Source organism: Panthera onca, chromosome A2 (genome assembly GCF_046562875.1).
Source record: "Panthera onca isolate mPanOnc1 chromosome A2, mPanOnc1 haplotype 2, whole genome shotgun sequence".
NCBI classification, from domain to species: Eukaryota; Metazoa; Chordata; class Mammalia; order Carnivora; family Felidae; genus Panthera; species Panthera onca.
This window is the reverse complement of record NC_138340.1, coordinates 163841435-163865310: the sequence shown is the minus strand read 5'-3', so window position 1 is coordinate 163865310 and position 23876 is coordinate 163841435. Positions and strand designations below refer to the sequence as shown.

The 23876-nt window shown below is 45.0% G+C and overlaps 1 protein-coding gene across 8 annotated transcripts in view; it reads right to left on the bottom strand.

Moving 5' to 3' along the window:
- GALNTL5 (polypeptide N-acetylgalactosaminyltransferase like 5) overlaps window positions 1–23042 on the bottom strand; it is a 54906-nt gene extending 31864 nt beyond the window's left edge. Inside the window, exons 1-5 of one of the 8 annotated variants that reach the window (XM_060633457.3) lie at window positions 22835–22921; window positions 17570–17870; window positions 9707–9827; window positions 5438–5604; window positions 3661–3783 (exon numbers count right to left, since the gene is read on the bottom strand). In XM_060633457.3, the coding sequence (XP_060489440.3) occupies window positions 3661–3783; window positions 5438–5604; window positions 9707–9827; window positions 17570–17831 (673 nt within the window). In that variant the 5' untranslated portion in view covers window positions 17832–17870; window positions 22835–22921. Of the gene's footprint in view, window positions 1–3660; window positions 3784–5437; window positions 5605–9706; window positions 9828–11697; window positions 11898–17569; window positions 17871–19444; window positions 19568–22830 lie in introns of those variants that run through there. The other 7 variants (XM_060633456.3, XM_060633455.3, XM_060633458.3 and 4 more) reach the window with 7 other exon arrangements.
- Between the last annotated feature and the right edge of the window lie 834 nt (window positions 23043–23876).

Below are 23876 nucleotides of genomic sequence, written 5' to 3'. Positions count from 1 at the left end.
GCACCGACCCTGCTCCCACGCAGACTAAAATCCCCTTCCCTTTGGATTCATGCCATGTGACGATGGCTCTCTCCTCCTTGTCTGCAAAACCCCTGCCTTCTGATTCTCCCGATGGAGGTCTCTCCCCAGTCCCAGCCATTTCTCCTTCATTTCTGGGAGGGGGGGGCAACATAGAGTCCACAGCAGCTCTGTCTCCACACCTAGTTTACGGACAACTCGTGTCATCCTGTGGGCAGAACCACCAACTTAGACAAGCTGACAGGTAGCGACAATCCTAGGGTGCTACGTTCATGAAGAAGAATCAGAGTAAGGATGATGGAGAGAGATAGGAGTTTGCTGTTTTATGCGGGTTGCTTTGGGAAGGCCTCTGATAGAGTAGCCTTTGAACAGAGAACTGAACAAAGTCACGTAGCAGGACACGCGGAAACATGACGAGAATCCCAGGGGGACGATACCATGCGCCGGGGCTCTGAGACAGGAGTACGACTGGGGTGTCTGAGGAGAGTAAGAAGGCCAGTGCATCCGGGGTAGGGCGAGGGGAGAGGGGTAAGAGGCTGAGTCTGAGTGACAGCCGGGGAACGGATCTGTAGGCCTCCGCCAGGGACACGGTCACTTCATGGGTTCGGCGGGTCTCATTTATCTCACGAGAGTTGATACAATGAAGAAAACAAGAATAAACGTGCATGGGTAGCACATAACAGGGGCTGGACGAATCCTGGACTGGACGAGTGAATACACGAATGAATTAATGAGGGGCCCCGAGCGGCTGCCTCACCTGCCCGCACCACAGGACCCCAGAGCTTCAAACCTGGGAGCAAGCCCACGTCACCGGTGGGGGCGACAGGCAAATACAGGTAGATGGGCAGACAACAAGCACGGACCAAGTTGTGAGGAGAAACGAATAGACGAATCCATAGGCACCGGTGAAGATTTTCATACAAGTCTATCAGAAATGTACGGGTTGAGCCCAGTTAGATGGGTCGGAATATAGAGTATTAGAAAAACAAAATTAGACATATGTGGAACCTACGGCCACAAAGGTAAAATTTATTCTTTGGAAATCCACATAGATATTTTGAAAAATTGACCCAGCTTTAAGACACAAAGGAAATCTCAACAGAACAACAGGCCACAAATTCCACCCACAATATGAATTAAGCTTTCACAATATGAATTACTCAACAATTAAAAGACAATTTAAAACATCCGTTATGTTTCAAAACTCTAAAATTCACTCCTTAAAAAAAATACCTGGATTAGGGGCACTTGGGTGGCTCAGTCGGTTAAGCGTTGGACTCTTGATTTCGGCTCAGGTCACGATCTCATGGTTCATGAGTTTGAGCCCCACATCGGGCAGAGCCTGCTTGGGATTCTCTCTCTTTCTCTCTCTCTCTCTCTCTCTCTCTCTCTCTCTCTCAAAATAAATAAATAAACTTCAAAAAAAATACCGGGATGAAAGAGGAAACCAAAAAAGATACCAGTGCCTTGCCAGCTTATAGGACAATTTTACGGAATTTTCTAAACACAAATCATCTGTTTTACATAGATATTCAGAAAAAAGGATAAGAGGCAGGGCGAGAAACATACAATTCATTCTATAAGTCTAGTAAAGCAAAATATAAGAAAACAGTTCAAAAAAGAAGTATAAGCTGATCTTACTTTTTTTTTAAATGTTTTATTCATTTTTGAGACAGAGCAAGACAGAGCATGGGCAGGGGAGGGGCAGAGAGAGGGAGACCCAGAATCCGAAGCAGGCTCCAGACCCTGAGCTGTCAGCACAGGGCCTGACGCGGGGCTCAAACCCACAAACTGCGAGATCATGACCTGAGCCGAAGTCGGACGCTCAACCCACTGAGCCACCCAGGCGCCCCGATCTTACTTTTAGACATAGAAGTAATGTGTGTGTGTGTGTGTGTGTGTGTGTGTGTGTGTGTAGGGGAAGGGATGGCAGGGAAAGAGAGTATGTGTGTGAGTGGAGAGGGTATTGTAAGATATCAACATCTCGTGGATCTTTATATAAGTGTTCTATGGGTTTGAAACTTTTCTAAATAAAAAATTAACAAGACTTTCTCCTTAACAAAAACAAAACAACCCCATCCCAAACTCTCTGGTAGTATTGTGTGTTGAATTGTGTCCCCCAAAGATATATTCAAGTTCTAACCCCCAAGACCTCAGAATGTGACTGTATTTGGAAATAGGATTGTCGTAGACGGGATTTGTTAGGACGAGGTCCTGCTGGAGGAGGTGGGCCCTTAATCTGAGGGAGATTTGGACACAGACACAGAGAGGAGGTCATGTGACCACAGAGACTGGATGTAGCGATGCCCTTCAAGACAGCCTGCAGGGAGGGGCCGTTTGACAGCTTCCCAATCTTTGGGATCTGCTCAGTATTCACCCCAAGGCCACGGCCTCCCGGGGACTCCAGCCAAGGACGAAGCACACATGCGTATTGGGGGCAGAGGCAGAGCGGGGCCGTTTGGGCCTCGAGGCAGGACTGTGCTCTGGGACTCCCCACCAGCCCCGCGACCTACTGACAGCCACACGGCCCAGACCTCCTTCCTTCCCTCTCCCCCATGGTGAGTTTCAGGCCAGAAACTTCTGGTCCACACTCTCCCTCTCTCCATCATGACACTCTCTCTCTTCTCATTTTGTCTTGGCCTTTGGTCCCCACCTGACTTCAGGGTTTCCCTGTGGGACAGGTAGCTGCACCAGGGCCCCACCGTCCCTAGAAAGTCTTGCTCTCCTGGCTGCATGTGGAGCTCCAGGTCAGAGTCTGTATCTGGGGGAATTCATCCTGTAACGGGATCTAACCTTATAGCTCCTGCAAAAACACACCTTCCATTTGAAATAACAAAGCAGGGGCGCCTGGGTGGCTCACTGGGTTAAGCGTCCGACTCTGGCTCAGGTCATAATCTCGCAGTTCGTCGGTTCGAGACCCGCATCGGGCTCTGTGCTGACAGCTCAGAGCCTGGAGCCTGCTTCTGAGTCTGTGTCTCCCTCTCTCTCTGCCCCTAACCCACTCGCATTGTCTCTGTCTCTCTCAAAAATAAACATTAAAAAAATAAAAAATAAAAAGGGGTGCCTGGGTGGCTCAGTTGGTTGGGCGTCTGACTTTGGCTCAGGTCATGGTCTCGCAGTTTGTGAGTTCGAGCCCCACGTCGGGCTCTGTGCCGACAGCTCAGAGCCTGAAGCCTGCTTCAGATTCTATGTCTCCCTCTCTCTGCCCCTTTCCTGCTCATCGTGCTCTGTCTCTGTCTGTCTCTCAAAAGTGAATGAATATTAAAAAAAATTTTTTTTAACAAATAAATAAAGGGGCCCCTGGGTGGCTCAGTCGGTTGAGCGTCCGACTTCGGCTCAGGTCATGATCTCGCGGTCTGTGAGTTCGAGCCTCGCATCGGGCTCTGTGCTGACAGCTCGGAGCCTGGGGCCTGTTTCGGATTCTGTGTCTCCCTCTCTCTGACCCTCCCCCGTTCATGCTCTGTCTTTAGAGCAGAATGTGTACTTTCAGAGTCCAAAGACTCATATGGCTGAAATACACATCCACTCTTCTTCTTATGCCAGTGGAGACTTGGAGGGGCCCCACGAGAAACTATCTCTGCACGGGCAGGAGGGTCTCTGTGATACAGACATGGGGTCAAGCCACAAATGGAAGGCTCATACCTGAAGCACGAGAGGCCCCTATCATCCGTGATCGGATCAGTCCCTCTCTCTTTTTGTTTCTTATTAATTTAATCTTTCCCCGAAAAATTTCCAGGTGGTGGTCTAGTTTTTCTTTCAAATCATCTGGAAAAAAAAACATCCAACACTTGACAACGTAGAAACTAGAGCTACAGACAAGATAGCAATATATCACAATTTTGACGGATTGCTGAAAACCATGTTCTGCCACAGAAGTGCTAACGTTACAAATGTGATCCTATGTGAGGAAGGGAGAGAAACGTGATTCAGCATTGAAATCAACCGTAAATATTCTTCTAGGTTTCTGGTGAAATACCTCTATTTTGATAAGTCACTGTTAAGAATTTAATAGGAAAAGCGTGAGTCTTGGCGCTTTGGAGCAATCTGACTTTCTCACTAACATGTCAGCTCTGGACATGCCTCTTACACGCTCTGGGCTCTGTGCGGACAGCTCGGAGCCTGGGTTCTGCTTCGGATTCTGTGTCTCCCTCTCTCTCTGCCCCTTCCCTGTTCATGCTCGGTCTCTCTGACTCTCAAAAATAAATAATAAACATAAAAAAAAATTTTTAAGCCACAGTCTAGCAGAAGGTCTCCCGCCAACCCCCGTCCCTTGCTCAGGGCTTTGGGGACTTCTCGCTCAGCATGCGGCCAAATGTGCTGCCCGGTGCTACTGATGGGATAAGGACTCTGACCATTCTCTACACATCCCCTCCTGTGCACAATAGTAGAAATAAAGAGTGGTTCTCGGAGAAATCACGTCATACATGGTAGTGCCGGGCCAACGTGTGAAATTCCTAAGCGTAGCTGACGTTGGCTTGAGTAATCTTCAGTTGGACAAAGTAGAGTCACTTCGCCACGGGTCAGTCTCCTGGAACATGCTCTTTTGTACCCCCGCCTGTTCGTCTCCCTACTCTCTCTCCTTTTTTTCTTTCCCAGCCCGCAGGGGGTCAGATTCACAGATTAGGTTAACTCTTCTGTAGGAAACCTATCCAATACTGATATATTGCTCCCAAGAGAAATGGACCCCTACAAGGACTTACAGACTCCAAGCTTTTCACTAGTCTGGGTCCTCTTGGTTTGCCTCAGGTTTATAATTAAGCTGTAAAACGGATAACTAATCAGATTTTGTATTCATATCACAACTCTTTGAAACCAACGCGCAGAGGAGCGCGTGCTCTTGACTGCAGTTGGTCTGATGAGAATTCTTTCATGACAAGGACTTAGGTCCTGTCTCTTCCCTGCGTTAAGCCTCTGATAGCACTCCATTTCTCCAGAGAAAATTCAACTAGAGTCCCTCATGAGCGGCGTTGCCTTTTTGTGGTTCTGGCTGTATGTCCATATTCTCTCCCGATGCTATACTCATATGTAACCTACAGGAAGTACAGAACTATCCCCAACTCAGGAAGTTACCTCCGGGCCTTGACAACGCTATTTCCTCTGCCTAAAACACTTTCTCCCTCCTCTCCATCTAGGTACCTCCAACTCACCCCTCAGACATGGGTTTAGATGTCACCTCTTCCTGAACAGCCTCCATGACCTCTGAAGGCCAGGTTGGTGCTCCTATATTTACCTCAAGGAAGCACTGATCGCCCGTGAGCCCAACACCACGGGGCAGGGACTGGCTCTTACATCCCCACCGGTGAGCCAAGGGCGCCTGCCTCCACACCCATCAAATGTAAAATGAGTAATAAAAGAACCCAAGCGCCATCAGAGATCGCCGTCAGAGCACGTGACGTCGATGGATGGAGTTCTGTCTTACCAGAGTCGCTCATGTCGTCTACCAGAATAATTTCTTCAAGGAAGAGGCGTGGGGTGAGGTTTACGACACTGAACATGGTCCGAAACAAGGCGTTAAACTCCTCGTTGTGGAAGCAGATGACAATGCTGGCAGTAGGTAGGTTGGCTGGGTAACGTTTTTGAAAACACCTGCCAGGATACGTAAAGGGAAGAAAATGATTTGTGGTCTCACTGACGCAAATCATTTACGGTTTTTCCTCTTTATTCCCTTAATGGATGATTACGATAATAAGGTGACCGAACATTTGAAAACACCAAAATTAAGGTACAAAAGCTTTTCTAACTTCTTATCTATTCTAATATTTTCTCTTAAATTTTTTTTTAACATTTATGTATTTATTTAACGTTTATTTATTTCTGAGAGACAGAGTGCAAGTGGGGGAGGGGCAGAGAGAGAGGGAGACACAGAACACGAAGCAGGCTCCAGGCTCTGAGCTGTCGGCACAGAGCCCGACGTGGGGCTTGAACTCACAAACTTCGAGACCATGACCTGAGCCAAAGTCAGATGCCCAACCGACTGAGCCACCCAGGTGTCCCAATATTTATGTCTTTTTGAGAGAGAGACAGAGAGAGACAAGAGAGAGGGAGACACAGAATCCGAAGCAGGCTCCAGGCTCCAAGCTGCCAGCATAGAGCCCCACGCAGGGCTCAAACTCACGAACCGCGAGATCATGACCTGAGCCAAAGTCAGACCCTCAACCGACTGAGCCACCCAAATGCCCCTAAGTCATCCCCCCCTTCTTCATGCCAGCAATAAGTGCTCTTCCCTGGAGACTCTGTTTGGACCATCTTAATTCAATTCGAACACAATGTAAACGTGACTCATACCGGTATTTTGGTTTCTATTATTAAAGTGTATTAATACGCTGATTCACACTGAAAGGCACAAATCAACCACATTGCACTGTCTGCAAAGAAAATCTGGTCCCTCAGTTTGTTGCAACAAAGAAATGCAGTGGATATAGCGTAATTGGATTTCTTCCAGGGATTTGACAAAAGCGTGTCATTATTTTCGTGCATAGGAGAGAACAGAAGCTGAATTGTAATAATATTAGTTATTAGCTGTTGATTAGCGTTCAAAATGCTGCATCATGTGGTTGTATTTTGAAATATTTCTGTTGTAAATGGCAATCCCCCTGGTGCTAGTTTAAGCAAAAGAAAGGGGAGTACATTGGAAGGGGACCCCCCCCCCCCATGCCCCACAGGACCTGGTGACAAGTGTACAGGCAAGAAGAATGACTGGAGCCAGAGGCTTGAAAGCCACTTGGACACTCTGTCCACTTCTGCTGTTGTCTTTCCACCTGGGAATAATAGTAACTATAACAAGATCAGCCTTCCTCATAGGTTGTGTGGGTCCAATGAGTTGCTATGTCAAATGCTCAGAACGGCACCTGGCAGACAGTAAGTATTACATCAGGCTCATTATAGGATTCTTATCCTCTGTCTGCAACCTGACTCGTTTGCACCTCTTTATTCCACGGGAGTGGGAATTGTGGCCAACATCAGCACCCAAGGAGAAACTGGTAAGACTTTCTCTCTGGCTCAAAATGCACAGTAAGGATTCACTGGCCCAGCGCAACTCAGGTACCCGTCCCTGGGCTAACGGACTGTGGCCAGACAGGCAGTAGATGAGAGAGAGTGGGGTGGGGGCTAATGGAAGGATAATACGAGGGATGTGATGGTCCAGGGGGAGCTCGTGCTACTTAGGCCCGTCTCTAACGTGACATTCAGCCCTGGGCATATCATTTGAAGAAAACTGTGGATAAATGGAAGATAGACCATGTGAGTGGAGGAGCCTGAGACTACGTCCCACCAGGACCCGTTAGGCCCCTGTGTGTATGAGTTTCTCCAAAATTAACTGATAAATGTTGCTGTGGTCTTTGCTGACTTAAACGTTTCTTACCTAAGCAGGCAGTTTTTCAGGGTAAAAGTAATTTGGACAAGACCTGAGTTTGGTCATCCTTGGTCAGCTGCTCTGTTCTTTGCTGATCATATAGGTGACCAAGAGTCCGGTAGAAAGCAGGACTATTGTGCGTTGAATTGTGTCTCCCCCAAATTCATCGGTTGAAGTCCTCACCCCCAGTTCCTCAGGATGTGCCCTTATTTGGAAATGGGGCTGTTGCAGAAGCGATGAGGAAGATGTCATTAAGGTGGACGTAAGTCCAATAAGACTGGCATCCTCGAAAAAAGGGAAAATTAGGGCACAGGGACAGACACAGAGTGCACTGGGTAGGGGGGAGATAGTTGGGTTACACCTTGTGCACTAAGAAGAAAAGACTGTAGGACTGGGGGCGTGCCGACTTGCCCCTTTTGTGCTTTTTGATATTTGCCAGGTTTTCTGTACTTAAAATTTAAAAGAAAGCTACCCAAGTTATTAACTACAAAAGGATAAATAGTAATTTTGCGGTGCAGAAATCTGACACCTTCTGTTTTGGTCAAGTGATCAAAAGTATCTTCACCCCCAGTCACCTCGTTAGTAATGGGACAAATGGACATCAAGTGCCTCCTAATATGATGCTCGAGGAGGACATAACATCATTTCTATGGGATTCCTACCAAAAAGCATGACCAGGATTTGATCACAAGGAAACATCAAACTCCAACTGAGGAACATTCTAGAAAAAAACTGGTTAGCTCTCTTAAAAAGTGTTATAGTCATGAAAGATAAAGACTTGGGAACAGTTTCAGATGAAAGAAAACCGAGGGCATGGGAATGCCACAAGTCATCCTGGGTTGGACCTTTCCAGAAAAAGGACACTAGTGGGGCAGCTGTAAATATTTAAATTGTGTCTGTAGAAGATATTAACATTTGGGGAATCTAAGAAAAGGCTCTACAGGAATTCTTTGAGAGATTTTTTTCAACCATTTTGTAGGTCTGAAATTATTTCCAAACTGAAAAGTGCAAAGACAAAAATTACATCAGAAGACCAAGCAACATAAAAATGGTCTCTTCAAAGATCTGTATCAAATACTTCAATAGCTAGTGAAAATAATCATACGAACTTTAAGGCAAAGCTGAAATGGAAATCCCATTTAGTGAAATAACAAGATTAGTACAAGAATGGCTGAAAACCGAATTTCCTGTCAAAGAAGTTAATATTCTGAATAGGAAAACTTCCAAGTTCACTTCTGTCTTTGGACAATCTCTCTCTCTAGGGGGCCTGGGTGGCTCGCTCGGTTGAGCGTCCAACTCTTGATTTCAGCTCAGGTCATGACCTCGTGGTTTGTGAGATCGAGCCCCGCATCGGGCTCTGGGCTGACAGTGTAGCATCTGCTTGGGATTTTCTCTCTCTCCCTCTCTCTCTGCCCCTCCCCTGCTCTCTCTCTGTCAAAGTAAATAAGTAAACATTAAAAAATTAAAAAGAAAGAAAAATAAATATCCCTTTGTCTAAATGTCCTCATTGGTAATTTAGTAAAAATATCTTGGGGGAGGTGCAATTCTTATAAATACCTAGGATACCTTTGGTGCAAATGGGGAAGGTATTCTCAACTCTAGAATTTTGAAACTATCTACTCCAAGTCCCAAAAACAGGAACCTATATTACAAGACTGCTAATATGTCAAAATTAAAATCTGGTTAGTAACTGTTTATTTAAAAACTTAAAACATGTTCATGTTTAGACTTGTACACTGAAAGCTAGAAGACATTAATAAAAGAAATTAAAGAAGACACAAATAAGTGGAAGGGTGTTTTGCGCTCAGGGGTTAAAAGAATTTGACACTGATGGGGGCCTGGGTGGCTCAGTCGGTTAAGCATCCGACTTCGGCTCAGGTCACGATCTCACAGTTCGTGAGGTTAAGCCCCACGTCAGGCTCTGTGCAGACAGCTCAGAGCCTGGAGCCTGCTTGGGATTCTGCGTCTCCCTCTCTCTCTGCCTCTCCCCTGATCATGCTCTGTCTCTCTCTGTCTCAAAAATAAATAAACGTTTAAAAAAAATTTTTTTAATAAAATAAAATAAAATAAATGCATCGTGGGGATATAATGTCTATATGGTAACTATAGTTAATAATACTATGCTGCATATTTGAAAGTAGCAGAGAGAATAGATCTTAAAATTCCTCATCACACATGCAAATATTTTTGGTAGGTATGTATGGTGGCCAATGTTAACTAGCCTTATTGTGGTGACTATTTTGCAATATATGTAAATATCAAATCATGTTGCACACTTGAAACGAATATAATCTTCTATTTCAACTATACCTCAATAAAAAATTAGGAGAAACATACTTTTTATTTCTGGTATCTGGCACTTCTCTCTCACTGCCCAAGCTTTTACTGAGAATGGTGTTAAATCCATATTTTAAAAATCCATCAACAAATTCTGAGCTTGAATAGTTAAAATCCTTACCTGCAAGAAAGGGTAATGAGAGTCACGTAAGTAACAAGTTTACTAATGTTGCTTTGATCAAGGACCATAAGAACAACTATATCCTGAATTCACTCCTTTTATAATGAGTCAGAGTCATTATCCTGGAACCTAACTACCCCCCGGATGACAAGATTAAAATCAGAGCAGATTCCTTAGAAAAGTATGAACAAGCCAGTCTTTGGTCACTCAGTCCCTCTAGGGAAGGATGTGTTCAGCCTCCTTGGTCCCATCATGATTCACAATGGTCCTGAGATTATAACTGAGGGATTTCCGGAAGGGGGCTTGAACCCCTCCCCCCCCCCCCCACATTCATTCCATTGCAGAGAATAAAAAATGCCACTGGCCATTTTTTAATAGCAAGATGCCAGGGGCGCCTGGGTGGCTCAGTTGGTTAAGCATCCGACTTCAGCTCAGGTTATGATCTCACGGTTTGTGAGTTCGAGCCCTGCATCGGGCTCTGTGCTGACAGCTCGGAGCCTGGAGCCTGCTTCGGATTCTGTGTCTCCTCCTCTCTTGCCCCTGCCCAACTTGTGCTCTGTCTATGTCTCTCAAAAAATAAATAAATGTAAAAATAAAAAAAAATAACAAGATGCCAGAGGCCACCCCCAAATTACCAGTCCTAACACAAAACGAAGTTGGAGTAAATTTCCTCTTAAGAGAGAAAAATTCTCAGATGTCAATGAAGAAATAAAATGTAATCACAAAAGATAAACAGAATGAACTAGAATGGTTAAAAGGTAAAAGAAGGGTCTAAGAAGGCAGGAGTCAAAATATCATTAAAAAAGTACAGAATTGGGGGCGACTAGGTGGCTCAGTCAGTTGAGCGTCCGACTTTGGCTCAGGTCATGATCTTGCAGTCTGTGAGTTCAAGCCCCACATCAGGCTCTGTGCTGACAGCTCGGAGCCTGGAGCCTGCTTCGGATTCTGTGTCTCCCTCTCTCTCTGCCCCTCCCCTGCTCATGCTCTGTCTCTCTCTGTCTCAGAAATAAATTAAAAAAAAAAAAAGTACAGAATTCATCGGAAGCAACATCCAGAAAGTCATTTTATACTCACAATAAGTTATAATAAAGACTAACTAATAATGAGCTTGCAGACATCAAATAATGCTACAGCAAAATACGTTAAAATCATTAGAGATATCAATATATACCTGCCACAAGTAGTAATGGAATATTTTAAGAACAACTCTAAGTCAGAGAAAAAGTTAGAAAGAACCTGATAAATGTCATTAGCACTATTTCCTTAGTGGATTTGAATTTTGCTTTGTTTTTGAAGAATGAACTTTCTTTTCCAATGCCTACGGAGTGCTTTCCAAAACCGATATAAAAGGCTATATTATATACAAAAGGGATTCTCTTCAGGATGCAGTAACCCCATTTCCCCTAAGCCCTCTTTCCTGCACCTGAGAAATCCCGAACGTAACACAATAGATGAGCATAGGAGGGCTCAGAAAAGGGGAAATAAGGAGGCAGATGCCTCAGGACTGGAGGAAGGACATGGGAGCTCCTAATTTCCTCGCTGCCTCCCGTATCTCCCAGAAAGAGGTCTGTAGAAGCCTCCCAGTAGAACCACCAATGGCACAGGCCAAAAAGCCTCCCAGATAAGTCTGTTCCCTCCAGCCACAGGGCGGGGAGCGGGGGGGGGGGGGGGGGGGGGGGGGGCAAACCAAGAAATCCTTTGGACAAACCTAATCAAGTCAAGCAGAAGTGGGAGAACCACACCACCCCCCGGGGCAGGGAGGAGGCCTTCCACCACACCCAAGGGAGTAAAGGGCAGTGGTGTGGGTGGGACTGAGCAGAACCCACCCTTCTATCCCCCTTCGTGGCAGAAGCAGCAGGGCTCTGATTACCTGGGGGGTGCGGGCAGGCTGGGCGGGGAGCTGCCCCTCAGTAAGCCGGCCTGGGGGAAACAGGTGACACTCTCATTCTCCCCCAGATAGCGCCATGGCAATAGCAATGCTGAGCCTCCAAGCCCAGCTGGCAGCGACGAGGCTTCTGGAGGGGACACAAGGTGGGGCTCGTCACCATTCCACATAGCCCCTGCCCCTCACGTTAGCAGGGCCCAGTGGAGAGCTAACCCTCTACCCCACCCGGTGGCAATAAGAGAAGCAGGTTATGCAAAGCTGGACACTGACTCTGCTTCTCCTCTCTCCTAACTGGCTGTCCGTGAGGCCCACTGGGGAGCTAACTCCGAGACAACAACTTCATGCACGTCTGTGCCTCATTTTACCAAAGCGGGAGCTGAACTCCTCCCCTCCCCCAGGGTGATCCCTGGCTGCAGGAATGGTGTCAGCAGACCCAGTGGGGAAACTGAGAATACCTCCCACCTGGCCCACCCTTGTGCTGCAGGGGATGGCCCCTAATAAAGAAGCTTAATTAGGACCTGGTGTTGCATAATATCCCAAAGGCCCAGAATACAATCGAAAACCCATTCTCACGCCAAGAACCAGGGATCTCAAATTGAATGAAAAGACAATACAGAGATGAATCAGAGGTCAGAATGATCTGACTTCTCATGCTAAAGCAGTCATCAGAAGAATGTTTGGAAACAAATGGAAAAGGGAAAATCTCAGCAAAGAAACACAAGTTATATTTTAAAAAATGGAAGATATAGAACTAAAAAACACAATGGTCTAAATAAAAAAACCTCACCGGACCGGCTTAATAGTAGAGCGATGATGGCTGATCAGTGAAATCCACCGGATCCGAACAACAGAGAAAGCAGACAGGAAAAAAATGCAGAGAGTTTCAGGAACCTGCACACTGATGACGAAAAGAGCCGATCCTTGTGTTATCGGAGCCCTGGGGGAGGAGTCAGAGTAGGACTGAAAAAGTACTCTGGAAATAAGGCTGGAAACTCCCCAAATTTGGTGAAAGTTGGACATCTATAGACTCAGGAGACTGAACAAAACCCCAACAGGATAAACCAAAGAAATGCATGTCGGGCCACATCATAACTAAATTTCTGAAAACTGAAGGCAAAGGAAAACTTTTGAAAGTGGCCAGAGAGAAGAGAAGTAGGACTCACAGAGGATCAATCTGAATGGCCGTGGATTTCTCGTTTGACATCGAGGAGGAGGCGGGGCACCTGGGTGGCTCAGTCGGTTGAGCCTCCGACTTCGGCTCAGGTCATGATCTCACGGTTTGTGAGTTCGAGCCCCGCATTGGGCTCTGTGCTGACGGTTCGGAGCCTGGAGCCTACTTCAGATTCTGTGCCTCTCTCTCTCTCTATCTCTCTCTCTCTCTCTCTGCCCCTCCCCCACTCACACTGTCTCTCTCTCTCTCTCCCTCAAAAATAAATAAACGTTAAAAAAATTTTGAAATTGTGGAGGAGGGAAGGAAGTGACAGAACATTTCTGAATGCTGCAAGAAAAGAACTGTCAATAAGCAAATTCTACATTCCTCAAAAATATCCTTTGGGAATTATGAGAAAATAAAGACACTCCTAAGTGAAGAAAAACTAAGAATTTGTAACCTGCCCTTAAAGAACAGCAAAAGAAAGTTCTCTAAACAAAAAGGAAATGATAACAGAAGGGTGGGACTTCAGATAAGAAAAAAGAACATCAAAATGGATAAAAATAGGGACAAAATAATAGGCTGCCCTTTTCATGAGTTTCTTTTTTTCATTGTTTTAATGTTTATTTATTTGAGAGAGCAAGACCGAGTGGGGGAGGGACAGAGAAAGAAGGGAAGAGAGAGAATCCCAAGCAAGCTCTGCCCTGTCCATGCAAAGCCTTATGTGGGGCTGGAACTTAGAAACCATGAGATCATGACTTGAGCTGAGTCAGGAGTCAGACGCTTAACCGACTGAGCTATGGAGGCACCCCTATCATGAGTTTCTTAAATCATATTTGGTGTCTGAAACAACAATTATAGCACCAGGTAATGTGACGCTCAATGCGGAAGACAAGTAAATTTTTTAATTGAGGAGGGCTAAGGGAATGCTTACACTTGAAGTGGAAAAACATCAATTCAAGGAGACTGTTAAGTTACAGATAGATTGCATGATACCTACAGCAACCCCGAGCGAAACCATACAAAGCAATCTGTTGAAAAAAAAAAAAAAAAAACAGTATAAAATAAATCAAAACGGAATTTTGAAAAAATGTTCAAGTAACTCACAGAAAGGAAAGAAAAGGGAAACACAAGATTGAGAAACAGAGGGAACAAATGAAAAACTGGCTAAGAAACTCTGACATCAATAACTGTCTTAAATACAAATGATCTAAATATATCAATTAAAAGCCTAGATTTACAGAGTAGATTTAAAAAATGTTCCAATAATATGCTATCTACAAGCACCTTACTTCAATGAAACATAGGTTGATTGATAGTAAAAGGATAGAAAAGGATATATTTGCAAATATTAATCAAAAAAGCAGCTCCTGGCTGGCTCAGTGGGTAGAGCCTATGACTCTTGATCTCGGGGTCATGAGTTTAAGCCCCACTTTGGGCATGGAGCCTACTTAAAAAAGAAAAGCAGGGGTGGATCTATTAATATTAGATAAAATAGACCAGAGAAAATTCCTAGAGACAAAGAGAGACATTACCTTATGATAAAAAGCTCAGTGCACCAGCAAGACATAATGATTCCAAATACAATCACATCAAAAAAGAGCCTCAAAACACACGAAGCAAAAGCTGAGAGAGTTAAAGTAGAAACTGACAAACCCATAAATACAGTTGGGGTCTTCAACCCCCACCCTTAGCAATTGACAGAACTACTAGCCAAAACTCAGCGAGGACACAGAAGAACTGAACAATACAATCACCCAACAGGATCTAACTGATGTGGATGTAAAGAACACCGTACCCAAAAAGAGCAAATACGCATTTTTTTCAAGTGTGCATGGAACAGTCACCAGAGACAGAGCATATCCTGGATCCTGAAACAAACCTCAAAAAAAAAAACTCTAAAAGAATTGAAATCATAGAGTATATTTTCAGACTATAAATGAACCAAACTGGATATCGGTAGTAGACGCTAGAGAATTATTCCATGAGTTGGAAATTAAAAAACCCATTTCCAAATAATCCAAAGAGAAAGTCTCAAAGGGAATATAAAAATATACAGAACTGAATGAAAATGAAAAGTCAACATTTCAAAAGTGGAGCCTGTTTGGGATTCTCCCTCTCTCCTTCTCTTTCTGCCCCTCCCCTGCTTTCTCTCTCTCGAGACAAAACAAACAAAACAAAACAAAACCCAGCAGGCTTTTTTGTAGACGTTGACAATATGTTTCTAAAACCTATATGAACAAGCAAAAGATCTAGAATAACCAAAACAGTTTTTTCAAGTTTATTTATTTATTCTGAGAGAGAGAGAGAGAGAGAGAGCATTGGGTAGGGGCAGAGTGAGAGGGAGAGAGAGAATCCCAAGCAGGCTCCCAACTGTCAGTGCAGAACCCAACGTGGGACTCGAATTTGCAAACTGTGAGATCATGACCTGAACCGAAATCGCGTCAGCCACTTAACCAGCTGAGCCACCCAGGCACCCCAAAACAATTTTTGAAAAGAATGAGAATAGAGTTCAGAAAGACACCCAACAAAAACAGTCAACTGATTTTTGACAGATGGAAAGATGGACAGATTTTTGATTTTTGGCAAGATGGAAAAAGGGAGCTTTTTCAACAAGTGCTGCTGGATGAAATGGATATCCACCTAGGGGAAATGAACATTGATCCCTACCTCACATCATGGCCCTGATGTAAAATATAAAGTAAAACCTAAACTTTCTATAAGAAAACACAGAAGGGAATCTGAGAACTTGAGGTAGGCGAAGGTTACTTTGATAAAACATAAAAAACATGAACCATACAAGAAAATGGGATGGACTGAACATCAAAATTTAAAATTGTTCTTCTTGGAGGCACCTGGATGGCTCAGTTGGTTAAGCAGATGATTCTTTTTTTTTTTATTTTTTTTTAACGTTTATTAATTTTTTGATAGAGAGAGACAGAGCGTGAGTGGGAAAGGGGCAGAGAGAGAGGGACGCACAGAATCTGAAGCAGGCCCCAGGCTCTGAGCTGTCAGCACAGAGCCCGACGCGGGGCTGGAACTCGCGGACCGTGAGATCATGACCTGAGCCGAAGTTGGACGCCCAAACGACCGAGCCACCCAGGCGCCGCATAGAATCTCATTGTTGATTTCAGCTCAGGTCATGATCCCAGGGTTGTGGGATCGAGCCCTGAGTAGGGCTCCATGCTGGCTGCTTAAGATTCTCTCCCTCAAAAATAAATAAGTAAATAAGTAAATAAACAAATAAATAAAAATAAGTGAAATCAATAAATAAAGCAGAATAAATATAATATCAAATAAATAAATAAAGCCAAATAAGGAAAAATAGAAAGTAAAAGGATAAAATAAAATTGTCCTCCTTGAATGACACCACTGAAAAGAGAATTTTAAAAAGTACAGCATGGTGACTATGGTTAACAATGTTATATTGTATATTTGGAAGTTGCCAAGACAGATCTCATCACAAGAAAAAAGATTTTAACTGTGTGTGTGATGGCTGTTAACAAAAATCATTGTGGTGATTATTTTGCAATATATACACGTATCAAATCATTATGCTCTACTCTAAAACTAATACAGTGCTTTTTGTCGATAAAAAAGAGAATAAAAAGACAAGGCACAGACTTGTACTATTTGCAACTCACATATCAAAGGCCTCAAATCCAAAATACATTTTAAAAAGTCTTAAAAGGGGCGCCTGGGTGGCTCAGTCGGTTAAGCAGCCGACTTCGGCTCAGGTCATAATCTCGCGGTCCGTGAGTTCGAGCCCCGCGTCGGGCTCTGTGCTGACAGCTCAGAGCCTGGAGCCTGTTTCAGATTCTGTGTCTCCCTCTCTCTGACCCTCCCCCGTTCATGCTCTGTCTCTCTCTGTCTCAAAAATAAATAAACGTTAAAAAAAATTTTTTTTAATGAATAAATAAATAAATAAAAAGTCTTAAAAATCGAGGCACCTGGGTGGCTCAGTCAGTCTCTCTCTCAAAATAAAATAAAAACATTAAAAAAAATTTTTTTTAAGTCTTAAAAATCAGAAGACAAACATCCCAATTTAAAAATGGACAAAAGACAGGAAGAGACATTTTACAAAAGATGATATATGGGTGGTCATTAAGCACATGAAAAGGTGCTCAAAATTATTAGTCCCCAGGGAAATGCAAATTAAGATCACAACGATACCATTGGTTACCCATTCGAATACCTAACATCTAAAAAGCTGACCGTGTCAAATGTTGGCGAAGATTTGATTCTCATATGCTGTGGGAAGGGATATTAAATGGCACGCCTACCTTGGAAAACACTTCGTCATTTTTTTTAAAGTTAAGCATATATCTACCTATATCCCATCTGTCCCAAACCTGGGTGTTTACATAAGAGAAACAAAATATGTCCACACAAAGCCTTGTAATCCATGTTTACCGCAGCATTGCAATTCATTGCAGAGTATCTACAAATACATTAAAAATGTATAATATTGCAGGGCGCCTGGGTGACTCATTCAGTTGAGTGTCCGACCCTTGATTTCAGCTCAGGTCATGATCCCAGGGTTGTAGGATGACGCCCTGTGTCGGGTTCCATGTTGAGCGTGGAGGCTACTTACGATTCTCTGTCTCTCCCTCTGCCCTTCTCCCCGGCTTGTGCTTTCCCTAAAATTTGTATGTAGTAAAAATACTTCCCCTTAAAATGGCTAATGGAGAAAATCAAAATACTTACTCAATTTGAAAAAGGATTTCTGTGGTTTGGTTTCTTCTTCATCGGGACTTTCAAATCTCACATACGGTCTTGGAATTTCCTCTGAGCCATGAGTAACTTGCCGATGAAATTTTTGTTCAAGGGACCAAATTGAGGCAGGCTCCTGGGTTCTCTTGTCCAAGTTGCTCACATGATTGTGGTTAATAAATACATACAACAGAGCTGTCCAGATCCCAAATGTCAAGGATCCATACAGTAAAGTTTGAATTAAAATGCCTCTCATTGTAAACCTAGCATTTTTGAAGGCTCATTTGTTAATTTCCTAAATCAGAAGAATTTAAAAGAAGCTATGTTAGATACTCCCATGACTTATAGATCATCTACTTGGTTTAAATTCAATTTTCAGTGTTTTCGAAACAGACACATTTCTACGTATGCATCGTATACTTTGATGTGCTGAAGTCGATCTCATTTTCTATTAGCAAAACCTCTTCAAACGGGTATTCAGAAGATCACTTCCCACCAAGGGAAGTGACCCAAGATGGCGGCTCCGGCCCAGGAAAGAGGTAGCCCGCCTTGGAATGGGGGCTCTAGTGAGCTCTGGCACTCAACCCCTCCCCTAAAAGGAGATGGGTCAAAAGAACATCAGATTTGATAGATTCTTTGGGGCGGGCAAGTGCAAGTCGGTGTCCTATCTGGTGGTAAAAATTAAGGAATGATGTTTGTAGAATGATGAAGCTGTAGGCACTGGCTACCGTATTAATCAAAACATCACATAGATTCGTAGGGAAAATACGATTTCCCACGCTGTCTGCACCGTCTGCCACAGGGCTCAGACTCACCAACTGTGGGATCACCACCTGAGTTGAAATCCAGAGTCAGATATTTAACCCACGGAGCCACCCAGGTGCTGGGGTGGGGGTGGGGAAAGCTAAGATTTTAAAAAAATGGAAGTCACGTCAGAAAAATGAAGTGAATGTGCAAAACAAGCCAAGAAGCAGAAGCCTAGGAATATTATTTAAAATATGAAGGTTTGACTGTCATAAGAAATATATTAAAAGAGTCTAAAGCCATTGCTTTTGGAGAGTTGAACTGGGGATTAGGGTGGAATTGGGCAGGGGCCTGCCGACTCTCTTTATAAGATTTGGTTTTATTTTTTTGTGTATACATTACTTTGGAAAAAATTTAAAAATGAGGATTGCAAACTGTGTCTATCAAATGGCATCATTGTAATAAACACATGTGTATATAGCAGCGTTTCTCTCCCACCCCAACCTTTTATTTTTTTTTTAATTTTTTTTTAACATTTATTTATTTTTGAGACGGAGAGAGACAGAGCATGAACAGGGGAGGAGCAGAGAGAGAGGGAGACACAGAATCCGAAACAGGCCCCAGGCTCCGAGCTGTCAGCACAGAGCCCGACGCGGGGCTCGAACTCACGGACCGTGAGATCATGACCCGAGCCAAAGTCGGACGCTTAACCGACCAAGCCACCCAGGCGCCCCATCCCACCCCAATCTTTTAAATCAAGTGACAGCCTGGCGGCTGGAAGAGGGAATCAAGGATACGAGCCCCAAGCTCTCCAGCATCACTCTCTTTCTAGGACCTCCTGGTGCGGGTCCTCCTCACGCTCTGACTCAAGTATCTTCCTCCACATTTGACCATGTAGTATCGTCTCCCATTTTTACCCTTTCTAGGACTCGAGGGAAGAGGCGGGCTTCTGAAGTGTAGACCTCAGGCCAGCACTAGGAACCAGCCTGCCCACCCGCTCTGGCTCTTAACCGCTCTTGTTCACAGCAGAGACCCATTCTTCCCCCACAGGACTCAGGACCCACAACAATTCCATGGCATCAAACCACCCGGTCAGCACCTTGCCCCCCAAACACCTGAACACACCTGGATATGATGTCTTACGCGGTGGTGCCACCAGGTCACTGCGTGGGACCCCGCTGCCCGAGTACTGGCTCATGGTTGAGACCCTCCCCCAGAGTTACCGCTGGTGGGGGCAAGCGGCTTTGTCCAAAGTTTCCCCCTCCCTCAGGGAACTCATGTTTATTTATTTATTTTTTTTTTTTCTCTTTTTTTTTTTTTTTTTTTTTTTTTAATTTTTTCCCAACGTTTTTTATTTATTTTTGGGACAGAGAGAGACAGAGCATGAACGGGGGAGGGGCAGAGAGAGAGGGAGACACAGAATCGGAAATAGGCTCCAGGCTCCGAGCCATCAGCCCAGAGCCTGACGCGGGGCTCGAACTCACGGACCGCGAGATCGTGACCTGGCTGAAGTCGGACGCTTAACCGACTGCGCCACCCAGGCGCCCCAAGGGAACTCATGTTTAAAGACCGGCTGATGAGCCCAACTTGCTTATTTCAACTTGAGATGACTCTAAGGACTCATCCGGCCCAGAGATTTCCACAGAGGTCCCTGTGGCAGCCACGTCACTGTCTAGCCTTTCTGTTGTGAAAATGAAGGAAACGAAACTTTGTTCAGAATGGAGTCAGGAGGCCGGCAGGGGGCGCTCTCATCTCCAGCACTCCCACTCAATTGTAGCCCCAACTCCTGGAGCATCTTGCAGAGGACCGGCACTCTACTATCCCTGCAGGAGGACGGAAGGTTTCCTCCTCCCCCGGCAACAGCCCAGCCAATGAGGGACAGTCACAGCTCAGCCAATGAGAAGCCGCTATACTCTGAACGTCCAGTTTACTCCAATGAACTCTTAGTTTACAGCAGCCTTCCCGACGTCCCCCTTTCCTCTATAAAAGAGCCTCTTTAGTCTCCAGACTTGCCTGTGGTTTTGCCTTGCTTCTGCAGGTTGGCGGTTCTCCACTATTACCAAATAAATCCATTTTTGCTGGCAAGATAACCGGCAGTTTTATTATTTTTATTTTTACTTTTAAATGTTTATTTTGAGACAGAGAGTAGGAGTGGGGAAGGGGGAGAGAGAGATGGAGACAAAGAATCCGAAGCAGGCTCCAGGCTCCAGCTGTCAGCCCAGGGCCAGATGGGGGTGGGGATGGGGGGGCCTGGAACCCACCAGTTGTGAGATCACAACCTGAGCCGAGTCGGAGGCTTAACCAACTGAGCCACCCAGATGCCCCGCAGCAGCTTTATTTTTAAGGTTAACATTGCTTGACCCAGTTTCCTTTGCTTGCAGGTGTTCCCCCAAACCCATGCCAATAAAGTGCCGACACGCAAATCTCAGTCCCAAAGTCTGTTTCTGAGGATCTTGACCTACGAAAGTTGGTAGTGGGGTGGTCCTGCGAAACAGACACCAAAGTGGGATTTTGGGGGGTGCATCACCGCTCGCCCGCTGGCCTTAAGGACCCCCCATGCTGGTGGAAAGGCAGCGTTCGACTAGAACGCAGCAGGCTGGAGCAGTGCGCTTGTTACGGCTTCACCAGTGGCCAACTGGTGGGAAGGAAAGTTCTGGTTGGTGCATTTGGGAGCTGGGGGCAGGGAAAAGTAATTATAAAAGCTGAAGAATCAAAATGTTTGGTGTTGGGTGCTACAGACGCATTTGAGAAAGACAAAAGAAAGGCTGAGGGTGACGAGTCCCCACTTTAAGGCAAAGTATCAATCTCACTTCCTTGGCAACACATAAAGGGATTCGCATCTCCTACGTTGGAAGGGCAGAGAAAGCTGAGACTCATGTGCAGGGCTTGGTGATAGGGCAGCGAGACTCCGAGGAAGGTGACTCCAGGGAAGGAGGGAGAAGCTAAGACTTGGGATGGGGGTGTGTGGGTGGAGGGCCATGAGGACCCACCCTGTGGATCTACAGAAATGGCCCATTGCTCCTGTGCTTGAGGATGCTTGGCAAGCCACGCACGACCTTCCTCTGGATCCCCCCACCCCCAGTCCTCTCCTGACCGCCAGATCAATAATTAGGGTCAAGTGACAGCATAGCCTGGCTGGGAATGTGCTAGTCCTGCTCAGGGAGGAAAGAGTGTGTCCCCAGGGAACTGCAGAACCCAGGCATCACTATCCAACCGGATCAGGGTCCTGTGCATGGGCTGAGACCTGAGGATTCTAGATCAAGGGAGGGGGTGTAAGATTGGATTGGGGGAGGGGCGCCTGGGTGGCTCAGTCGGTTGAGCCTCCCGCTCTTGATACCTGCTCAGGTCGTGATCTTGCGGTCCATGAGATGGGCCCCACATCGGGCTCCAGCCGAGTGTGGAGCCTGCTCGGGATTCCCTCTCTCCCCCTCCTCCCTCTCTCTCTGCCCCTCCCCAACTTGTGCACGCATGCTCTCTCTCTCTCTCAAAATAAAACATGATAATAATAACGATAATAAAATTGGGGCATTTATTCGTATAGGAGCATCCTCCCAAGACATAGGATTTAACACCCTGACAGAGATCTAGGTTGCACAATGAAGGCCCATTGACTGGAAAAATTACTCTTCAAAAATGCGGTATTCGATTATGCAAAGAAAAAGTGTCAAATGTGTAAGAGAAGAAGACAGCATCTAACAGGGAGAAATGGGCAGATTCAAATAAGTGGGAAGAGAATGAAGCTGTTTAACTTCTATTAACCCCACTTCTAGAGATTAAAAGTCACATTTTGACACTGTTTTAATTTCCACTGGACACCAAAAGCAATTAGAAGCTAACGAAAAACACAAGTGAGGGGAGGCAGATTGCATACACAAAATACACATGTGGGGTCATGCTAGGACTAAAACCGGAAAAGAAAATAAATCCATATTGTCTAGAAGGATTCTCGTATATTAAGAAAATTTGGAGCAAATTCTCTACATGTGAACCCGTAGGAAAATTAGTCTCCTCCATTTTTTTTTTTTTAATTTTACTAATGTAAGCTTTCTTATGCAATGTCTTCGTAAAGCAGAGCTCCCCCTGGTTCTCTGGAATATGGACCTCATCTCTGCCCCACCCCCACTCCCACCAAACGTATACACGCACACACACGCTCACACACACGTACACACTGAAAAACCAAAGCCCTAAACTAAATCTCGATTCACAGCCATCGAGTTTGTTTTAAAGTGTGAGTTTTTAGGGTCAAGAAAACATGGCTATGCTGTCACAACTAAATTCTCTATAAATGATCAGATTTTCAAGAACTGAAGTCGTTATAATGCCCAGTCTACCTCTAGAGTGGTATAGCCCAGCCTCTTATTACAAATCAGATCTTAATCCTAATCCCCAGAGCCAGCATCCCATTCAAGATTCAGCGATTTGATGTGTTGCTTCCACTGAATGCAGGTGGAAGGCACCCCACCCCCCAACTTTGTTCCCATTTTTCTCAGCACGCCGAGGCCACCCACCTACCACCGAGACATTGGCCACTCTGTAGTTGATACATTGTCTAAGCTGAGTCGCAGGTGAAATTAGGCAGGGGTCTAGGCTGAACGATCTGAAAGATGAGATTTTTTTTTTTCTGAATGGCCTGGATTCTGAGAAAATACTTGATTGTACTGGGTGACCCTGCCCGCCTTGTACTACATGCACATGATGTAGCATCGGGCCGTGTCACAAAGTCCTATGACATCACACAGGGCATCACCAGCAGCTGGAGGTTCCTGCTTAGAAGCTCCAAGCAGCAGGTGGAATCCAGGACTTCCAGAGTTCAATGGGTCCTTCCAGAGAGTCTTAGAATCCTCATTCCTCAACCAAGGAAATAGGAAAAGCCTCCTATTGGGAAAAATCTAGGCTCAGTCTCATTTTTAGCCTTTTTTTTTTTTGGAAATAAACATGATAAAAATAAGCTTTCAGAACACCTCTCAAGGGACCCAAAGATGAGCCAAAGGGTTGTTTGGCTGCCTTTTAATTTTTTACTCTATATTACTCAATATTTAGATATTAGTACACAAGTTCAGCCAAATGCTTGCGAAATTTCTTCTTAACACGTCTGAGCAGATTTGACCTTTCCCTCGCTGAGGAGGCTGACCCTGTTTTGTCGGGGACCCAACATCTGCTTCAAAGTATGTGGTGGGTTGGGTTCTCCCTGGAGAACCAGGAATGAGAGAACAGAGAACATTCTAGATGTCCCGTATTTTTCTGTAAGTATAAAGGACAAGGAAGTCATGGGTACTACCCAGGAGTTGCTTAAGGGAGACAATAATCATGTGAGAAATTAGGGGAAGATACAAGATAAAAAGTGTACTGAGTTGCTACAGCCTGGTGTCCCGACCCAAGAGTCAGGGGGCACTGTTGCCAGAAACGATTCATTAGGGGAAAGAATAACGTAACAAAACAAAACAGAAGGCATAGAACAAACTCATGACGCCACTAGGGAGCTGGTAGGTGCTGAAGAGAAGAGGTTAAGAGAAGGAAGATAAAGATTGCAGAGGGGAGGGAACGTGGGGACGAG